General features: G+C 33.0%; 1 protein-coding gene across 3 annotated transcripts in view; it reads left to right on the top strand.

Annotated features, from left to right (window-relative positions):
- ATRNL1 (attractin like 1) overlaps positions 1-21,051 on the top strand; it is a 579,923-nt gene that overhangs the window by 52,221 nt on the left and 506,651 nt on the right. For all 3 annotated transcript variants that reach the window (XM_081075162.1, XM_081075163.1, XM_081075164.1), the window contains exon 9: positions 13,560-13,743. In XM_081075162.1, the coding sequence (XP_080931288.1) occupies positions 13,560-13,743 (184 nt within the window). The remainder of the gene's footprint in view (positions 1-13,559; positions 13,744-21,051) is intronic.

The raw sequence follows: 21,051 nt of genomic DNA, 5'->3' as shown, positions 1-21,051 counted from the left end.
TTTTTCAAGGTTCTGTTCCTAATCTTATTGCAATGTCTCTATGTATGTATTAGTCTGTTGGCTTCTATACAAGATTATTATCTGGTATGTGAAGGTGACTGGGACAATCTATGACTTTCTGAACTGTACTCTTACATACTCTTCTTTGTTTTTCTCGTACTTTATTTTTTTAAATTCTTTATGAAATTTTCAAATAGTTTATAAGTTTTTTAAAATTTGTCTACAAGTATATATGCTCTATAGTTTCTATTTAGATTATGAACTCAAGACTTTTACTTTTTTTGTGTACAGCCAACTGTATACAACTGTCCAGGGTCCTTGTGCAGTCTTAACGAGAAAACTCATTTGCAGATCACCACTAGCAGCAGCAAGATAGTGCTTGCGTACCCAGAGGAAGACTCCCCTTCACTCCACTGTTTCCCCTGCAGTCCTTTCAAGTGTTCTGTTTTCTTTTCTGTACTTCCATTATAGCTGGCCTGGAAGCCGGCCATGTATCTTTTGTACTTCTTACTGCCATTTTCACTCTATTTTCACTCTTTCCTCCTTTGACTCACTGAGCTTTGAATCTGATGTTATCATATTGTACCACCTGTTACTTCTCCTTGTCTTCTATTGCTTCTCAGATCCATGTGTTTTTTTCTTTGTAGGATGTAGCTTCTGGCTCACTGTCACTCAATACCATAAACATTACATATACATTAGTCCAATGTTTTGATGATTTCAGTATCCACTTAAACAATTCTTCTAATACCTGGTCACTCAATTTTTTGATCTCTCTCCCAAAGATCTTGTTTTCCATCCTACTTGAGTTAATTTCCCCCATTGTCGTACCTGCAACGAGTCCCGTAATTTCCATTTCAAGTATCTTCCTCTTCAACTGCTACCAATCTTTCCAGCTTCCTCCTTCTGGTACCCAAACTGTGAGAATTCTTCAACCTTACCAGAGCCTTTAGTTCACTGAACCTCCTTTCAGTTTTTAACCATCTGTTACTCACTCTTGTCTATACTTTGAAACTTACTCAGCTTTAAGTTCATAATCACCGATCTTTCTTCCAACTTTCCATAATGACGATTTCATACATTTTTCTCTCTCTTCAAACTTACAACACTTCATTCTTCATCATAACTCTCAGCTAATGACCTTATTTAGTATTTGACTGTGAAAATAGGAGTAATCTAAGGAGAATTTCTGCTGATGGGAACCAAGTGTAATGGTTAATAAGCAATTCTGTGTTGAATAAACCTGCTTACACGTGTTATCGTCATAAGAAACCCATGATAACATGGAAGCCATCGTGGCTGTCGTTTCTAATTTTACAGATGGGCCCAAGAGTTGTTTAAGCAAGAGTTGCAAATTTTTCTATGTAAAAAAGTTGTTTTATTTTTGATTTTTCTATTAATTTTCGTTTTATTACATTGTTCAGGAAATGATGTAGGTCCAAATGATGCCTCAGTTCTGGATTTTTTGTGTGTGGTTACCATCAGGTTTACGCAAAAGAAAGTTTAACATATTTGTATACAGTAGTCCTTTTCCTTCTGAAGACATCTTTCCTCCATTTCCCCTTGCAAATTCAGACGTTTATCCCATCCCTTTTATGTTGTTGTTGTCACAAATTATCCCTGTTTATGCTGTGAGTTCAGTAAATTTCAGTAGCTATTGTCTTCTCTCTTTTTAATGTTTTTACCTCCTTTGATCTTTATGTTATACTCGTGTTTAAGTGTATAATACCCGATTTTGAATAAAGGTTGCAGTTTCCTGCTTCTGTCTGTTAGTCTTCTTACTTGTAGTTTTGTATCTTTTTGTCTTTTTGTTTCAGGTAGAATAATTCCCTTCAGTAATGCCTATAATAACAGGTCTTGTAGTGGTAAATTGCGTCAGCCTCTATATATCTGAAAAGTCTTTATTTCTTCATATCTAAAGGATAACTTTGCTGAATACATTATTCTTGGCTGGTAATTTCTCTCTTTCAATAATTTGAATATTTGATTCCACTCTCTCCTAGCTTGTAGGGTTTCTGCTGAAAAATCCAATGATAATCTAATGGGATTTCCTTTATAGATTACTGGCTTCTGTTCCCTAACTCCCTTGAGAATTCTTTCTTTGTCATTCATTTTTGATAGTTTTAAAATAATGAACCTTGGAGAAGTCCTGTTTGGATTGAGATAATTAGATGTTCTGTTTGCTTCTTTGATTTGAGGATTCATCTCTTTCCATAGGTTTGGGAAGTTCTCGTCGATTATTTCTTTGAATAAGTTCTTGGTTCCCTTCTCTTTCTCTGCTTCTGGTATACCCGTTTTTCTTATAATGTTCTTTCTGATAGAGTCAGATATTGCTCATAGAGTTCTCATAAAGTGGAAATGCCAAGTAGGCTCGTGGATGTATGGGTCTGGAGTTCTAGAGAGAGATTTGGGCTGGAGATGTGAATTTAGGAGTTTTGGGGCATAGATGGCATTTAAAGGTAGGAGACTGGATCAGATCACTGAAGAAATGGATGTACGGTAGATATAAAAGAAGGAAAAGATTGAGCCCCAGGGTATTCCAGTGATAAGAAGTAGGAGAAAAGAAGGAAATCAACAAGAAAATGTGTGTGTGGTGAACTAGAAGCTTAGTGAAGAAAGATGATTAAACTGAAAAGTAATCAGCTGTACCAAATACTCCTCTGCCAGTGGACTGGCAAAATCACTACGAAGGCTTGACTATTGAATTTGGTACTGTGCATGCAGGTCATGGGCAATCTTACAAGAAATTTTTGTGCAATGGTGGGTCAAAACCTGGCTGGATTGGATTTAAGATGGAGTGAGAAGAGTATTTCCAATGGACAGTCAACTCTTTCGAGGACATTTGCTAGTAAAGGGAAGCAAAGAAATTAGCAGCAACTGGCAGGAACTACAGGATCTTTGTAAACCTGGGTGTTCACAGAAGCAGACCATGAAACAAGGATTCAAGTGAAAGAATTTTATTAGGGAGAGTGCAGTTGACACTCAGGGTCAATGAGAAGTAATACAGGCATGAGAAGACAGCCTTATTACACTTGTAGTTAGTTGATGAGTCCTGTGGGCTATGTCCATACTTTTACTGAATGTATGTTTCATTCAGGGTGATTGAGTCACAGTGTCGCTTGAACAACATAGGTTTAAATTCTGCGGGTCTGCTTATATGCAGATTTTTTTCAGTAAATACTTGAGCTGTTTTCCATCTGCAGTTGGGGGTCTGGGGATGCAGAGGTCCAATTGTATGCATTGATCTGTGCCATTTTACATAGGGTTGTTGAGTATCCTTAGATTTTGGTGTCTGTGGGAACATCTGGAGCCAGTCTGCCATGGACTGAGGCACAACTGGTGTGGTTAAGTTTTGGGTGAGTCAAAAGTTACACGCAGATTTTCGACTGCACGAGGGGTCCGCACCGATCACTCCCGCCTTGTTCAAGGGCCAACTGTATAGGGATATGTGTGTTTATGTATAACAACAGAGTCCTTAAGAAAATAACTTATGTGGAGCACAGACAAATAGATCAGACAGGGAAATTTTTCACTGATGACACACTAGAGTAGGACTTTAAAAAGTGATGTATGGCTTAGGAGTGACAGTAATCAAGCTTCAGGCACAAAATTATTGGAAAAATCAGGAAAATGCATAACGTAGAGATCAGCCAGCAGTAAAGGCTCCGTAAACTTTTATTTAACAATGTGGAGGAGGCCTTTATAATTGCATAGTCATGAAAAGACTCTTGTTATTCTACAGCTATATTTACTGCCTTTTTCATTTTCTGGAAGTGGTTTAATTTTCCTCTAAATTTTTATATCTCTTTGTTTATAAATGTCTATGAAACATATACTGCTTTTTAGAGGTATTCTTTTTGTATTTATGTTCTTTTTCTAAGAACTTAATTTTAGAGCATGAATCTTGCTGTATGTCTCTCTGTATATGTACTTTCTAGTAAAGTGCCATGTATTAAATGTTTGATTAATATTTGTGGAGAAATGACTAGGGTTTTCAGCAATATTTCTTTTCTACTACTGTTATTCCTGAACTTTTCAATTTTAATACTATGTGGTCATCTGTAGTACTTTATTTTCTCTTGATGTTAAAGATTGATATTACTTAACATTTTTAAAGAGCATTAGCTTTTTTTTTTTTTATAAACAGCACTCTTGTTTGCCTATGTATCATTTCTGTTTTTTTGAAAAAACAATGCTTTGTTGGGTATTCTTTTTAAGTTATTTCTTTATAATTATGTTTACTCTAACTCAACTTTATGTCATTAGATTAGTTTATTATGTCATCAACATAATCATGTCTTACTAGCAAATCACTCCCAAAGTTTATTTGATGAAAGGATATGTACTTTAAAAAGCATAACTATTTGTTTTATTCCTTTAATTTTCTCTTTATAATCATATTCATTAAAAAAATTGTTAGATGAAAAAAGAATTTCTCTCTCCACTATTCTGAAATCCAGAATTTCTTATTATTTGTTTGTTTCAAAATAGCATCACCATGTACCAGTATATATGTATGCTTATATGGCATATTGTTTTGTTTATTTGTTTTGAATTTTTTAAAGGAAGTAATATTTTATGCAGTTTTCTGAGGCCTTCTTTTATTTCATTCACCGCTATATTTCTAAGATGCATTCATGTTGTTATGAATTACTGCAGTTAACTTTTTGCATTACTCTATTTCATTGTATGACTACCACCATTCACTTATCCATTCTCCTGTTCATGAACTGTTAGGTACATGATAAAATGCACCCCCAGCAGAAATTTTGAGACATCTTGAAAAAAATATTATATTTTAAAAAATAAAGAAAAAAATCCTCAGGCTCTTCAGGTAGAAAGATGAAATGTTTTACAAGGGCAAGAGATTAAATTAGTATCAGATTTCTTAAAAGCAGCATACAAGTCTAGGTAAACGTGGAACAAAATTTTTAAGAAACCCAAGGAAAGAAAGTATAGGCTATATCTATATCTCGCTAACCTATCCTTTGAGTGTCAAAGCTATAGAAAAAACAGTTTGGACATGGCAAAACTCAGGTTATTCTGCATATATATGTGTCTTTACCCGAGAAATCTACTAGAATAGAAATGTGCAGACTTTTTGGTAAAAGTCTAGATAGTAAATAATTTTGGCTCTGTAGGCCATGCAGTCTCCACTGTCACTGCTCAATTCTGCCATTGAAGCTGTACACAGGCAACTGTATAAAATACAGAAATGAACGAGCATGGCTGTGTTTCAGTTATACCTGATTTACAAAACAGTTGGTGGGCTGGATTTGGACTGTGGACTGTAATTGACCAACCCCTCTCCTAGAGAATAAACTTCATCTAAGGGAGAGATAAATAGGAACAAACACTTCAGGTAAAAGACTGATGGAGAACATTTCATGCATCTAATTTCAGACGAGTATGCAAATATTATGTGTTTGGATAAGCAGAAAAAGAACATGGACTGTTGCAGAGGTGATAGGTAGGAGTCAAGATGTTCTGTTTAACGCTTGGTATTCTGTAAGGGCCTATTGGACCCAATATTAGTTTTTTAGTTTCTTTTTTGAGCAAACCTAACTATTGGTGAAGACTGTTGTTTCATACATTCTGTTCTTTCTTAGAAGTTTTCCAAACAAGAACAAGAACATTTACTTATTTATTTATATAATAGAGAATATTCTATCTGTAATTACTAGATGGATTTATTGGACCCAACCATGTTTCAAATGAATAACACAGTCACTCTGGAAGGAGGAGAAAAGAACTGCTTCCAGTGACTTTATAACACAGTGTGTGACTGTATGCTCTCAGTCTAGGTATGGAAGTGGGGAAGAAATGCAAGCAAATCTTCTAGGTCTGTGTTTTGAAGATTTTGTTGGCCCAATTCTGAAGTTATTTTAGGTGTACTGCTACATTGAAAAAAATGAGCAAATGCATTGATGTTGGGAACTGAAGTTCTCAATGTGGAAGACAGGAGCTACGAAATGAATTGGGGAAGGCAAGAATTCTGCCTGAATGGACTGGAATTGGAGATACGAGTTTATGGATGGATGGATGGATGGATGGATGGATGGATGGATGGATGGATAGATATAGACAGATAGATAGATAGACAGATTAGATAGATAGATGGAAAAAAAAGACCGTTATAGATGTAGATCCTTCTGAAAGGGCCTAGAAGCTAAGACAGCCTAGTAGCCGTGGGCACACTGATCACCCACATTCCAAGGTCTAGTTTCTATTAATAATAACATCCCCATGAAAAAGAAAGCAGAGCTCGTTGGAGGAATGGCTGATTGTAGGGCTGTAGCAGAGAAACTAAAGATGAGCTTGGTACATCTTGTTAATGTCAAATTACTGAAGTGCTCAAGAAAATGATGGGTCCTGTCAAAGTAACACAGGAATCATCTTGTAGGGGGTCCCACTGGTAAAATCTGGGATAATTTGAGCATATAAGTAATTTAAGAAAGTAAGAAATTACAAACTTGAAAAAATAGAATCCATAAACTTAACGCTGATAATGGACAGATAGACAGACACAAACAGGAAAGAAGGGAAGCCTCTTTCTTACACAGAATGCTGACTGGTACTACTGGCGTTGAAAAATCATAGTAAAAATTGGTTTGGGAAAGAATCATCAATGGATGCTAAATCTATGGGGATGGGAACAAATTTTTGATGAGATGTGCATGGTATTTAAGTATCTTTCCCACAGGTTATTTATAGCATGTAGGGGAAAAATAGTAACTATGTAGTGAAGAAACCTGTCAGTACGTTGTCTGGGTGATCAAAAGTCACATCACAAACCACGGAAAGTGGACATTGTATGCCTCCAGATGTGATACCTGCTGAAAGAAACATCACTTACAGTAGGGTTTGGCAAACTTTTTCTGTAAAGGTTCAGATAGTAAATATTTTAGGTTTTATAGATCATACAGTCTCTGTTTCATCTATTCAATTCTGCTACTGAAATTTGAAAGCAAGCCTTAGCTAATATGTAAACAAATGAATATGCCTGTGGGCCTTTACAAAATAAAAATAAAATAAAATAAACAAAAATAAACAGCTGGCTAGGTTTGGCCCATGGGACATAGGTTGCCAACCCCTGGCTTACAGTACTCTGGGTGGGAATGCATACCTAAATATAATCATTAAACAATATAAAATAAGCTTCGAATGAGGAACCTTTTATTTTAAAAGGAGGAGAGCTTTATTCTTCGAAGTCAGTGTCATGAGAGACAAAAGCTGAAAATTGTTTCAGGTTAAAGGAGGCTAAAGAAACATGGCAACTGAGTGCTGTAGGTGATCCAAGACTGGATTCTATAATATACTGAATGAAAAAATGTTATGAAGAACAGTATTGGCTCAATTTGCAAGTTGAAACATACATGTGCATTAAAAGCATTGCATAAATTAAGTTGTTAAAATAAGTTGTCTTGATCTTGATAACTAATATGGCTATGTGAAAAGAAAGTCTTTGTTTTTAAAGCATACACTAAAATATTTAGGGTAATAGGAATGATGTATACAATTGTGTGTGTGTGTGTGTGTGTGTATGTGTGTGTGTGTATGAGGAGAGAGGGGGAGAGAGGTGAGAGAACACCAATGATAAAACAGATGCATCAAAATGTTAATAATTAGTGAATCTGAGTAATGGGTAGATGGTACTCTTTTGATTACACTTGCAACTTGTTTGTACCTTTGAAATTATTTTCAAATAAAATGCTAAAAAATATTAGAGGAAGTAAATGTATTTTTTATATTAGGTTATATAGTATATATATATGAACTGAGATTTTAAGGATTTCCTGTGAACTTGCTCTGGCAGTAAAGGAAACATCAGTTTATCCTTTTTGCTATACTTAGAATTACGGCTTTTAGGGAATCTGTAAATCTCAGAGTGGAATTGTCTGGATGGTTTTACTAACTTGGACCATAAAGCTCTTCTGGGTTAGTCCTGAGGGAAATTTATTTCAGTTTTGGTTAGCAATACCTTGTAAACTTTCTAAGAATCTCAATGTGAGTGTCAAGGTTAGAGTAATATTACTGATTTGCTTTAGTGTTTTTTCATGCTTTTAGAATTTGAGAGGTTGGGAACCACTGTTAGTGTCATTTTATGTTAACTTTTTTCCTTTTGATTTGAAAACCGTCAGATAGGTTTTTATTTATTTTTTTAGGAAGTTAATTTTTTTCTTCTATAAGCATAGGGATACCGCGTGACTCTTTACCACTTAACATCTAGTTTTTCAAAATTGTGGTGAATTTCAAGTTTAAATGGGACTTGGCTTTTCAGCAAAGTGGTGTCTGAAAATATAGATCTACAGAACAGGTGTGTATTAGGTGGAGGGAATTGTGAATTTTTAATAGAAGAAGTCTCCCCTTTAAAAATAATTCAGTCATAGGAATCATTAAGCACGGACTTTTATTGTGCTGAAATTAGGCTAGGCATTTGCTGTGGAGTTTCGTTTGTGAACAATTTTACATGACTAAGTAAAGTGACACAGTTTTAATGCGATGGGCAAAATGTTGTTTTAATAAATTGTTATGTCTATGTGACAAAGACTGCTGTTAACATTGTATACATTTTTATATTTCATAAATACTTCAGAAAATGTGAAAGATTTGTTTTTTTGGTAAGTGAAATTATTAAGCCATATGCTTTTAAAACTTTATAAGCTAAGTAAATATATATAAAAATATGCATTAGTTATATTAAAAAGTTTCAGTAAATGGATGCAGAAAATTCTGGTCTTTCTGGCTTTGCTTAACATTCTTTCAATGATGGAGATGTCAGTCTCTTAAAAAGCAGCCATTCTATGATATTACATATTTAAAATTAAAAAAATTATATTTAGAAGAAATGTGCACTTGTAATTTTGTACTTGTTTTTTCATGACTGTACAAGTGTAATTTAATCACTTTTCCACATACTGGCCCTATAGGTGTTTTGAGATATTTTTCATTTGTCTCCTATTCTTTCGGCAGGCATCCCTAGTTCCTTCAGTCTTCACAACAAGGTTTTCATTCAGATCTTATTGATGATGCCTTATAGTAACAGGGACATTAATGATATAAAGGATATTTTTGAATAATAATAACAACAGAAGCTAACATTTATTGAGGCCGTGCTCTGTGTGAGGTGAACTTTTAAGCACTTTATACATATTAACTCATTTAGTCCTCGAAGTGAACCTGCAAATATATGCTATTTTCCCCCATTTTACAGATAAGGAAACTGAGGTACAGATGCCTCACACAGCTGGCCATTGATCACTCAGCTAGTCAATGGCAGAATTAGGAATATATAAATACAAAATGCACATTATCTTAGTTGGCCCTGTGCTACCTTTGTCATCATCTCTGGACACCATACCTTTGGAATGACCCATTCAAACTTAGCAGAGCTTAATAGAGCATGTTGTGTTACCTAACGTGAGACTATTACTTTTCTTTATTCTACAGTTGATATTTTATTTATATACATAGTATATATATATATATATATATATATTAAATAAATTGTATTGGGGAATATTGGGGAACAGTGGGTTTCTCCAGGGCCTCTCAGCTCCAAGTCGTCCTTCAACCTAGTTGTGGAGGGCGCAGCTCAGCTCCAAGTCCAGTTGCCGTTCCCAGTCTTTAGCTGCAGGGGGCGCAGCCCACCATCTTTGAACCCGCAACCTTGTTGAGAGCCCGTGCTCTAACCAACTGAGCCATCCGGCCGCCCCTTTACTAATATTTTTAATTCAACCTAAATTTATATTTTACACTGATATTTTTATGTTGACTCACAGCTAGCCTAAAGACAACACAAACTGCCTACTTAGTTAAGTTTTTGTTTTTTATGTAAATGCTTGCCTCGAAGCGAGGTACGCTCTATCCTGTACTTGTCTAATGTTGCAATTCCATTGAAGGGCTTGATAATATTGTTAAAATAGTTTCAACCCTCGTTGCTTTTGATCGTAATTCTTGTATCTAAAGATTTTGTTAGGTGCAAGATAGTGTTAAAATAGTTTCAGCCCATCGTTGCTTTTGATCGTAATTCTTGTATCTAAAGATTTAGTTATCTCCTCCTTTTATTGAGTCAAAGGTCAGGTAATAAGTGCAACTTCTTTGCTTTCATCCAAGGAATTAACAGATAAGCAAACTATTGGCAATATAAGAAAAAGGGATGAAGAACATGTAGATTAAAAGAGATTTAATAGATATATCAGACAACTGCAATGTGTGGATCTCATTTAAATTGTGATTCTAGCAATCCTAAAAAAAAAGGAAGTTTAGAAGATAACAATTTGAACACTGACTGACTACGTCCTGCTATTAAATAATTAACTCTTTTCATGTTAGACCTCGTGTGTGTGTGTGTGTGTGTGTGTGTGTGTGTATTATAGTTGACATTCAATATTATTCTACTTCAACTTCAGTTGTACAGCTCATTGGTCTTACATTTGGGGTCTTACATTTAAGTCTTTAATCCATTTTGAATTTATTCTTGTATATGGTGTAAGAAGGTGGTCAGTTCATTTTTTTGCATGTATCTGTCCAGTTTTCCCAGCATCATTTGCTGAATAGGCTATCTTTACCTCAGTGTAAATTCTTGTTTCCATTGTAATAGGTTAAATGACCATATAGGCGTGGATTTATTTCTGGGCTCTCTACTCTGTTCCATTGATCTATGTGTCTGTTTTTATACCAATACTATGCTGTTTTGATTACTATAGCCTTGTAACATGATTTGATGTCATGTAGCATGATACCTCCCACTGTGTTCTTATTTCTCAAGATTGCCGTGGCTATTCGGGGTCTTTTCTGGTTCCATATATGTTTTAGGATTATGTATTCTAGTTCAGTGAAAAATGTCATTGGTAGTTTGATAGGGATTGTGTTGAATCTATATATTGCCTTAGGTAGTATGGACATTTTAACCATGTTAATTCTTCCTATCCATGAGCATGGTATATGCTTCCATTTATTTGTATCTTCTTTGATTTCTCTCTTCAGTGTCTTAGAATTTTCTGATCATAGGTCTTTTACTTCCTTGGTTAAATTTATTCCTAAGTATTTGATTGTTTTTGAAGCAATTATAAATGGGATTGTTTTCTTAATTTCTCCTGATACTTTCTTGTTGGTGTATACAAATGCAACTGATTTCTGAATATTAATTTTGTGTCCTGCTACTTTACTAAATTCATTTATCAGTTCTTATAGTTTTTTGTGGAATTTTTTGGTTTCTCTATATATAGCATCATGTCATCTGCATATAGTGACAATTTTACTTCCTTTTTTTCCATTTTGAGTGCCTTTTATTTCTTTTTCTTATTGCTGTGGCTAGAACTTCCAGTGCTATGTTGAATAAAAATGGTGAAAGTGGACATCCTTGTCTTGTTCTTGATCGTAAGAGGAATGCTTTTAGATTTTCCCCATTGAGTATGACGTTAGTCGTACATGGCCTTTATTATGTTGAGGTATGATCCCTCTATTCCCACTTTGCTAAGAGTTTTTATCATAAATGGATGCTAGATTCTGTCAATGCTTTTTCTGCATCTATTGATATGACCATATGATTTTAATTTTTCATTTTGGTAATATGGTGTATCACGTTAATTGATTTACAGATATCGAATCAACCTTGCATACCAGGAATGAATCCCACTTGATCATGGTGTATAATCTTTTCAACGTATTACTGAATTTGGTTTGCTAATATTTGGTTCAGCATTTTTGCATCTATGTTCATTAGGGATATTGGCCTATAGTTTTCTTTTTTTCATAATGTCTTTGTCTGGTTTTGGGATTAGTGTGGTAGTGGCCTCATAAAATCAGCTTGGGAGCCCTCCCTCCTTTTGGAGTTTTTTTGAGTAGTTTGAGGAGAATAAGTAACAATTCTTTTGTGAGTGTTTGGTAAAATTCACTGTCACCTGTATTTTTAACAAAATTATTTTCTTAATCTTTCATGTGAATCTGCCATATCACCTATGGGTTCCTTGGGTGAATTGCATGTGACTAAATCTTGAGAAAATAATAGCTGTAGTATTTAAGAATACATACACTTTTGTTTTAGACCTGTGTCGTAGCTCTTATACTTTTAATTTTTTAAAGATGTTTGCAAAGAGTTGAGTGAAATACTGTATTTCATGATGAACAGCCCATTACTAGTACGGTGAATGTATCTTTTTAAATTAAACTTTCAATTTTGAGATAATTGTTAATTCACATACACTTGTAAGAAATAACATATGATCCTGTGTACCTTTTATGCAGTTTTTCTCAGAGTCAACCTCTTGTAAAAATATAGTACAATATCACAACCTGGATATTGACATTGATTCCATCCATTGAACTTATTCAGAGTTCCCAGTTTCATTTGTACTCATTTGTGCGCACATGTGTGTATATATTTAGTTGTGTGCAATTTTATGGCATGTTGTTTCATGCATCTACCACAAGTCAAGATACAGAATAGTTCTATCACCTAGGATCTTTTATATTGCCTTTTTAAACCACACCCACCTTCCTCTACACTTACTCCTTTCTCATCCCTCACCCTGGAAAATCATTGATCAGTTTTCTATTTCTATAATTTTGTCATTTCCAGAATATTATATAAATGCACAATTTGCATTTACGGTAATTCTGATACGTTAGTGCCTGGTGTTTTAAGTCTGGTGTTTTATTGTTTGTTTGCTGTTTGTTTCTTGTGAGTTTTTTTTTTGGTAATTTTTTCCCTTTACCTCTTGTGAGTTACTTGAACAGTTTTTAGAATTTCATCTTGATTTTCTTATAGTATTCTTGAGTGTATCTCTTTGTGTAGTTTTCTTAGAGGTTGCTCTGGATATTAAAGGAGATATATGTGAATTATCACAATTTCTGAGCATCAACATTTTAAAACTTCAAGTGAAGTGTGGAAGCCTTGCTTTTGTTTACATGCCTTCTTCATCCCCACTTTTTCATATCATTGTTTTGAGTATCAGATGATGTAACAACTTTTGTTTCCTTCATTAACTATGATTTATAAACCTCAGAAGAGGGTAGTCTATTGTGTTTACTGATATTTCTACTCTATTTGTTGTTCTTTTCTGATGGTCTGAAATTCCTTCTTTTATCATTTCATTTCTATTTGAAGAGATTAAGGACCAGCATGTGCAAAAAATTGTAAAGGGCAAAGATCCTATCTTTTGTATCTTTATAATATCTATGACTAACTCAGGGCCTGTCACACAGTGGACTCTCATAAACTATTTGTTACAACTTTTTTCATGACTATTTACAGATACAGAAATATATGGGAGAATCAAGATTTGTTTTTTCTCCTGCACACACAAAAATGAACAGTTTCAATATTTCACAGTTTAATCTACAGAAAGACCAGTCTTACTCAACTCAACCTCTACCACCTAACATAGTAACTAGTGAACATTTAATAATAGTTTCTTGATCAAATGAATATTAGGTATACTTTATTTGCTCATAAAAATGTGGTGTTAGAATTAACTTGTTGGTAGTTTAGTGATACATTAGTTATATTTTTAACTACTACTTGAAATTCATGATTTATCTTCTTTTTCCTACAGCATCAAACACTTGGCTTGTTCCAGAAACTAAAGGAGCTATTGTCCAAGGTGGATATGGTCATACCAGTGTGTATGATGAAATAACAAAGTCCATTTATGTTCATGGAGGCTATAAAGCACTGCCAGGCAACAAATATGGATTGGTTGATGATCTTTATAAGTACGAAGTTAACACTAAGACTTGGTGAGTAGATTAGGCTGAAGTATGATGAGAATATTTGTTACTGTTGTATTTTATGTTTGTGTAATAGTAGTGTTTATTAAATATTTTCAGGGAGACATTCTTAGCCTTTCCCCCTGTCTATTTCAACTAATGACATTCCATCATGTAGCAAAGGCACAAAAGAATACATTTTCTATGTAGCCACCATTAATGTAAATGGTTGACTTTAAAGTAGTTTCTGATCCCATAGATATACTTACTTACTCTGTATGCATTAGTTGTACTTACCAATGCCTATATTACATTTAATTCAGACAAGCAATTTTGCTTACTAAAATAACTTTTAACTTTATTATTATTTGGCTTGGGATTTGTTCTTCTTTGCACTCATATTTTATTGTCATTTGTAAATTTTAAAAGCATTTATTTAGTTTCATCAACTCATTTCCTGTGAAATGCAGAACTTGTAGTGTTTAGGTAGATTTTCCGTTTTAGTTGTTTAAAAATGCTACATTTTACATCTTGTATGGTCTTCTCATGCACACATGCAAGAGTTTCTTGACGGTATGTACTTAAAAATGAAATTGCTGTGTCTGAGGATATTCACATCCTCAACTTTACTGCATGTTGCCTAATGGCTCTTCAAGTCACTGAGGTAATGTTTACTTCCACCAGCAGGAATGAGTATATCTGTTTCTTTATATTCCCACAAACACTTGGTAATTGTGAAGATATTTTCCTTTTGCCAACTCAGTGGATGTAAATGATATTGATATTTTAATGTACATGTCATTTGCCACTTGTGTTTCCTGTTTAGTGAATTGCCTATTCATAACGACAAGGCTCTTTTTTGTTTGAAATATTGTTAATTCTTTTATTTATTAATTTTTCTAGGTATGTGAGTTTTAAAGTAGAATTTTTGTTGTACTCATTTCTCTTTGTAAAACCTGAGAAATGATTTCTTTGTTAAGACACTACCTGTTCTTTTAAACTTTTAGCGTTAAATTACTGATCCTGTAGATATACGTACTTGTATGCATTAATTATACTTATCAGTGCTGATATGCATTTAAATGAAATACAGTTTTCTACCAAATCGAGATTTGTTCTACCCCTTTCACTTTCAAATATATTTTTTACTTTATTTATAAAGAATGATGGCATTTTAAAAAGTTAAGATTTCTCCTTTGAGTGATTTTGTTGTCATTTTTTTAGTCCAATAAAATGTAATATTATACTTTATGTTTTTATAAACATTAAAATTAATGAATCACTTTTATTTTATATAATTTATACATTGCATTTTGTTTTCTATTTTAATATTTGTAGCATTTTTCTTGTTGGGTTTTTGCTATAACACAATGAATTGCAATGTAGCGATTAAGGCCCTATCAATTTGCTTAACATATTTTTGCATATATTACAGATATTGTTTCATACCAAAAAGAGAGATAACTGCTTCTGCATAAAAGAGGCAGCATAGTTCACAGTAATAATAATGAATCTCACAATCCTCAGGGAAGGATCTTAATAGAAGTGAGTGGACAAGAGAGACCATGGGTACCATTTGAGTAAAACCAAAATGGGAGAGGTAGTTGTTGCTTACCACTTGAAAGAAAGTTTCTCAGACTTTACATGCTTACCTACCTCAGATTTTCCCATAGTGAACTTCTGCATAGCAGGATGTAATTATCAATCTTGGTAATTTGAACATCTGCACAAATACCATTGTATACTTGTCCTTTATGAGAATTTAATAAAATAATTTGTAAATTCTTTTGAAGACCTCATTAAAAATATGTTATAGATACATATGATGCTTCACTATTTTGCTGGGTTTTGCATTATTTTTTAATTTTTATTTTTCAATTATAATTAACGTTCAGTATTATTTTATATTAGTTTAAGGTGCACAGTATAGTGCTTAGACATCTATGTGGTTTACAAACTGATCCTTCTCAATGCGTCTATTATTCACCTAATACCATACAAGGTTATTACAGTATCACTGACTATATGATGTACTTTATATCCCTGTGACTATTTTGTTACCACCAATTTGTATTTCTTCATCCCTTCACCTTTTTTACCCGACCCCTTAATCCCCCTCCCATCTGGCAGCCATCAGTTTGTTCTCTGTATCTATGAGTCTATTTCTGTTTTATTTGTTCATTTATTTTATTCTTTAGATTCCACATATAAGTGAAATCACATGGTACACATATCTTTTTCTGTCTGACTTTACTTAGCATAATACCCTCTGGGTCCACCCATGTTGTCGCAAATGGTAAGATTTCTTTCTTTTTAGGGCTGAGTAATATTCCATTGTATGTGCGGACCACCTCTTTCTCCGATCGTCTGTTGATGGGCACTTAGGTTGCTTCCATATGTTGGCGGTTGTAAATAATGCTGCACTGACCATAGGGGTGCATATATCTTTTCAAATTAGTGTTTTGGATTTCTTCAGAAAAGTACCCCGAAGTGGAATTATTGTATCATAAGGTAGTTCTATTTTTAATTTTTTGAGGAACTTCCATTCTGTTTTCCATAGTGGCTGTACCAATTTGCAATCCCAGCAACAGTGCATGAGGGTTCCTTTTTCTCCACATCCTCATCAACACTTATTGTTTGTGGATTTTGCATTTTTAAAAAATATCAGTAAAATTATCAGTGAGCACTAAAATGATACTTTTATTTTTAGAGTTTGTGTCATTCTTAAAGTTTTGATGCTTTCTGTTAGTATATTTTTTCAAGTTTGCTATTATATTTGGATAACAGTATGTATCAGGTTTATTTATCAAATGTTCTGCAATTTTAAAATGTCACTATTATGTATCCATTGTACAGACTAATTTAAAACTTTTACCACCTTGGAACTGATTTTATTTTTTAGTAGATATAGTTTAATAAATAGGTTATTTTGCTGAGATATTAGTAAATAAGTGTTTGGAGGAATTATTTTTTAGGGGTGAAATAGATGATTTTAGACTGTTACTTCCACTGAGAAAAATTAGGAATTACATCTTTTTAAGCATCATAGAACTATCAAAGAAGTGAGAATTTGTGGGTCAAGATCTAGGAGAGTTAGACTGTAAAGAGAGGTAAGATTGGCGTTTTGTGCAACTTTTGTTCTTGAGACAATTGTAAATCCTGAGAACTACCTGAGAAACTGAGCAGAACATCTGTCAATCAATAAGAAAAACCAAAATTGGATTTCCAAATGTGCCAAGGAAAAGGGGCCTTACTACACACTTAGGGATTTAGTGTGGTCCTTGAAGTTCTGAATCTACCAGTGAGGATAAACCCGCCTTTGAATTATCACATTCTTTCATAGGATTATAGTGATCTGTTCACAGCCTAACTAGATAACAAAGCAAAAGTAAATCTCTCTTGAGGAAGATGCTATTACACAGACATTATTTCTTTAGTATATTATATGCAGTCATCTGCTACAAAATTAAAAAGTAAGGCTTAGAAAAATACAAGCTATTAAAAAAACAGCCATTAGAAACACACTTATAGGACAAGGTGTTTTCAGACTGAAACTTTAAAATAATTTTGAATTTATTTTCAAGGAATTAAAATATAATGTGGAAAATAGTAGCAGACAACTAGATACTTTTACTAAAAATCAAACGGAAATTATGGAAATGAAAAATACATTAAATGAATTAAGAATTCCTTGGATGGGTTTAGTAGCAGGTTAGACACAGTTGAGGAGAGAATTAATGAAATAGAATATAGGTCAGAAGGAAATACCCATACTGAAATAGAGGAAAACAAAGAATGAAAAATAGAAGAGGGAAAGAGGTATAAGGAACATGTAGAAATGGTCTAACATAATGTAAGTGGAGTCCAGAGGAAGAGGAGTGAGAACATAATATATAGCACTATTTGAAATTTCAATGAATGAGAATTTTCAAAAGTGACAAAAGAGATCAAGCCACACATTGAAGAAGTTCCATGAGCACAAAGGAGGATAAGTACAATTAAACTTACACTTAGAAATATTACAGTAAAACTGATGAAATCCCAAAAAGGAAGAGAAAGATTTTAAAACATCCAGAGGGGTGAAAAGGCATATTTTCTTTAAAGGAGCAACACTAAGACAGACAACTGATTTATTAACTGAAAAAATGGAATCTAGAAGACATGCTATCTTCATATGGCTGAAAGGAAATAATCATCCTAAAATTCTGCACCAATAAAATACCCTTAGAAAATGAAAAAAAAAAAAAAAAAGAGGACTTTTCATCAAAACAAGAACAGAGAGAATTTGACAACAGGCCACCTTCAATAAAGGAAATACTAAATAAATAAAGGAAATGCTATTGAAGTAGAAGAAAATGATACTAGATACTGTAAGGGAAAAATGAAAAGGGTATATCTAAGTGATTATTTATTACATAAACTATAATAATAATAGAGTCTTAAATATATACAAAATTGTAATGTATGAAAATAATAGCACATAAGTCAGGAAGGAGGGTAAATAGTATTTAAAAGTACTAAGGTCCTCATATCATGTGGGAATTGATAAAAGAATTAATTGATAGTAGACAATAATTAAAGATTTATGTTGTAATCACTAGGTAATGACTAAAATAAAAGTAATATACTGTATATCTAACAAGGTAATAGAGGGGAAATTGAGAATACTACTTAATGGATTTGGAAGAAGACAAGAAAGCAGTGGAAAAGGAATGAAGTACTGTTGAGATGAATATAAAGGAAGTTGTAAGATAGTGTATTTATTTCCAAATATGCCATAATTACACTAAATGTAAGGCACTAAATATTCTAATTACACTAAATACAAGAGCCTACATAATTCCAATGAAAAGCTGATAGTTTCTGATTGGGTATAAAAGCTGTATAAATAACTATAGACAGCTTAGAAAAGATACAGAAAGTATTAAAGTATTTGGAAAAGTTGAAAGTATTAGGCTGGTGCAAAAGTAATTGCGGTTTTTGCAATTATTTTTAACCTTTTAAACTGCAATTACTTTTGCAGCAACCTAATATGTACTTTACCACTGTTTTAAAGTAAAAACTGATAGCATAATACAAAGAGACCAAAGGAAAAAAATAAAGAAATAAAAGATTTGAACAACACAATAACCTTGTGTTCTTTGATATTTGAGAGAATATTGTCTTATGACTACAGACATATATATCGTTTTCAATTCTACATTTACATTTTCCAAAATTTACCATATGCTGGCTTTTAATGCAAGTCTCAACAAATTTAAAAAGATTTCTGTTCTATGTGGAATCTAAAAAACAAAATTAATGAACAAACAAAACAGACAAACTCATAGATACAGAGAATAAATTGGTGATTATCAGATGGGAGGGAAGTGGGGATGGGCGAAAGAGGGAAGGAGATTAAGATGTAAAAATTGCCAGAGATAAAACAATCATGGGGATATAAAGTACAGCATAGGGAATACAGTCGATAACATTTTGATAACTCTGTATGATGTAAGATGGGACTAGCCTTCTCAGGGTGATCACTTTATAAGTTATGTAAATGTCTAATCACTATGATGTACACCTGATACTAATATAATGTCTTCCAAGTGTAATTGAAAAATTAAGAAAACATTTTAAAAAGTTAGAAATCATACAAAGTATTTAATTACAGTGAAATGAACACAAAAAGTAACTAGAAGAACCCTAAAATGTCTGGAATTAATAAAATCCTTAAAAGTAATTGGTCAAAAAACATACTGAAAATGAGAAAATATTTTTTACTGAATGATGATACATCAAAATATGAACGAGGCTGTCAAGAGAGACATTTATAACTTTAAATGAATTTATAGGAAAATATTTTTAAAAGCTGCAAAATCAGCGTTCTAAACATAACCTCAAGAAGTCAGAAAAAGAACAGCAGATTAATTCCAAAGAAAGGATTAAGATAAGAAAACACAAGAGACTATTACATAAGAGCACAAATTAATGAAATAGAAAACAAACATATGATAGAGATAATTCATATAGCCCCCCAAAATCAACAAAGTTGGTTGTTTGTGTAAAGTACTAAATAAGGAAATCCCCACCCAGATTTAGAAACAAAGGTTATACTCAAATAACTCTTATCAAAACTGAAAACATCACTATAGATCCTATAGATATTAAAAGACAATAAGAGCTTATGATAAGCCAACAGTATGATTGTAAATTTGAAAGATCAGATGGCCATATCTAGTTTCTAGAAAAATAAAACTTACCAGAATTGACACACAAAAAGATAGAAAATTGGAATAATCTTATATCAAAGAAATAGAATCTGCAATTGAAATCCAGTACCTTAACAAGGAAACATATAAAACAAGATAAAACAAAACCAAAAACTCTCCAGGCCCAAATCTCTTTACTGGTGAATTTGCCCAAATTTAAAAAGTAAATATTTAAGAAATAAACTTGCAGAGAACAGAAATAATTATCTTGAAATTATTGTGCTAGTGTAACCTTATACAAACATATGAAGAAGATATTACAGGTAAGGAAAATTACAGTGTTAACTTTTTCATTAACATAGATACAAGAATAGTGATGTGAATCCAACAATTTATGAAAAGGATAATACATCATTTGGGTTTATTTTAAAGATATAATGTTAATTAAAATTCATAAAATCAGGATAGCTAGCACACAAATAGAATAAAGAAGTAAAGTTATATAATCCCAAGAGATGCACAGTAAAGTTTAAGTAAAATTTAATAAATATTCATGGTAAAAATTCTGGTGAAGTAGGAATAGGAACAAACTATTCATGTGGCAGAAGAAGGTACAAACAGAAAAACTGTATTGCAACATTGTTGAAAAATTTCCCTTTAAGATTAGGAATGAAATTAGGGTGCCCACCATCACCATTTCTATTCAACATTGTATTGGAATTTCCAGCTAGTGCAATAAGGCTGTTAAAGTAAAATAAAATTACAAAATATAAAAGATCTATGGACAGTAAGTTGTTAGATAAAAGGTCAATGTAAAAAACAAAAAGTGTAATTCTGTACACCAGGAATAATAACCTAAGGAGGAAATGCAATGACATATATGCAGGATCTTTACCCAGAAAACTATAAAAGCTTGGTGTGAGAAATTGAAGATCTACATAAATAGAGGATACATTATGATAATTGCTTGAAAAACTCAATATTGTAGAAATGTATATTCTACTTAAGTTGATCTATAGATGTAATGCAATCCCCATCAAATTTGCAGCAAGAAATTGACATGCCTATTCTAAAATTTACATGAAAATGCAAAAGACCAACCATAGCTAATACAAACTGTTGGAAGAACAAAGCTGGAGGACTT

The sequence above is a fragment of the Rhinolophus hipposideros genome, assembly GCF_964194185.1.
Source record: "Rhinolophus hipposideros genome assembly, chromosome: 15".
NCBI classification, from domain to species: domain Eukaryota; kingdom Metazoa; phylum Chordata; class Mammalia; order Chiroptera; family Rhinolophidae; genus Rhinolophus; species Rhinolophus hipposideros.
The sequence above is the reverse complement of the archived record's forward strand: the minus strand, read 5'-3'. Positions and strand labels throughout refer to the sequence as shown.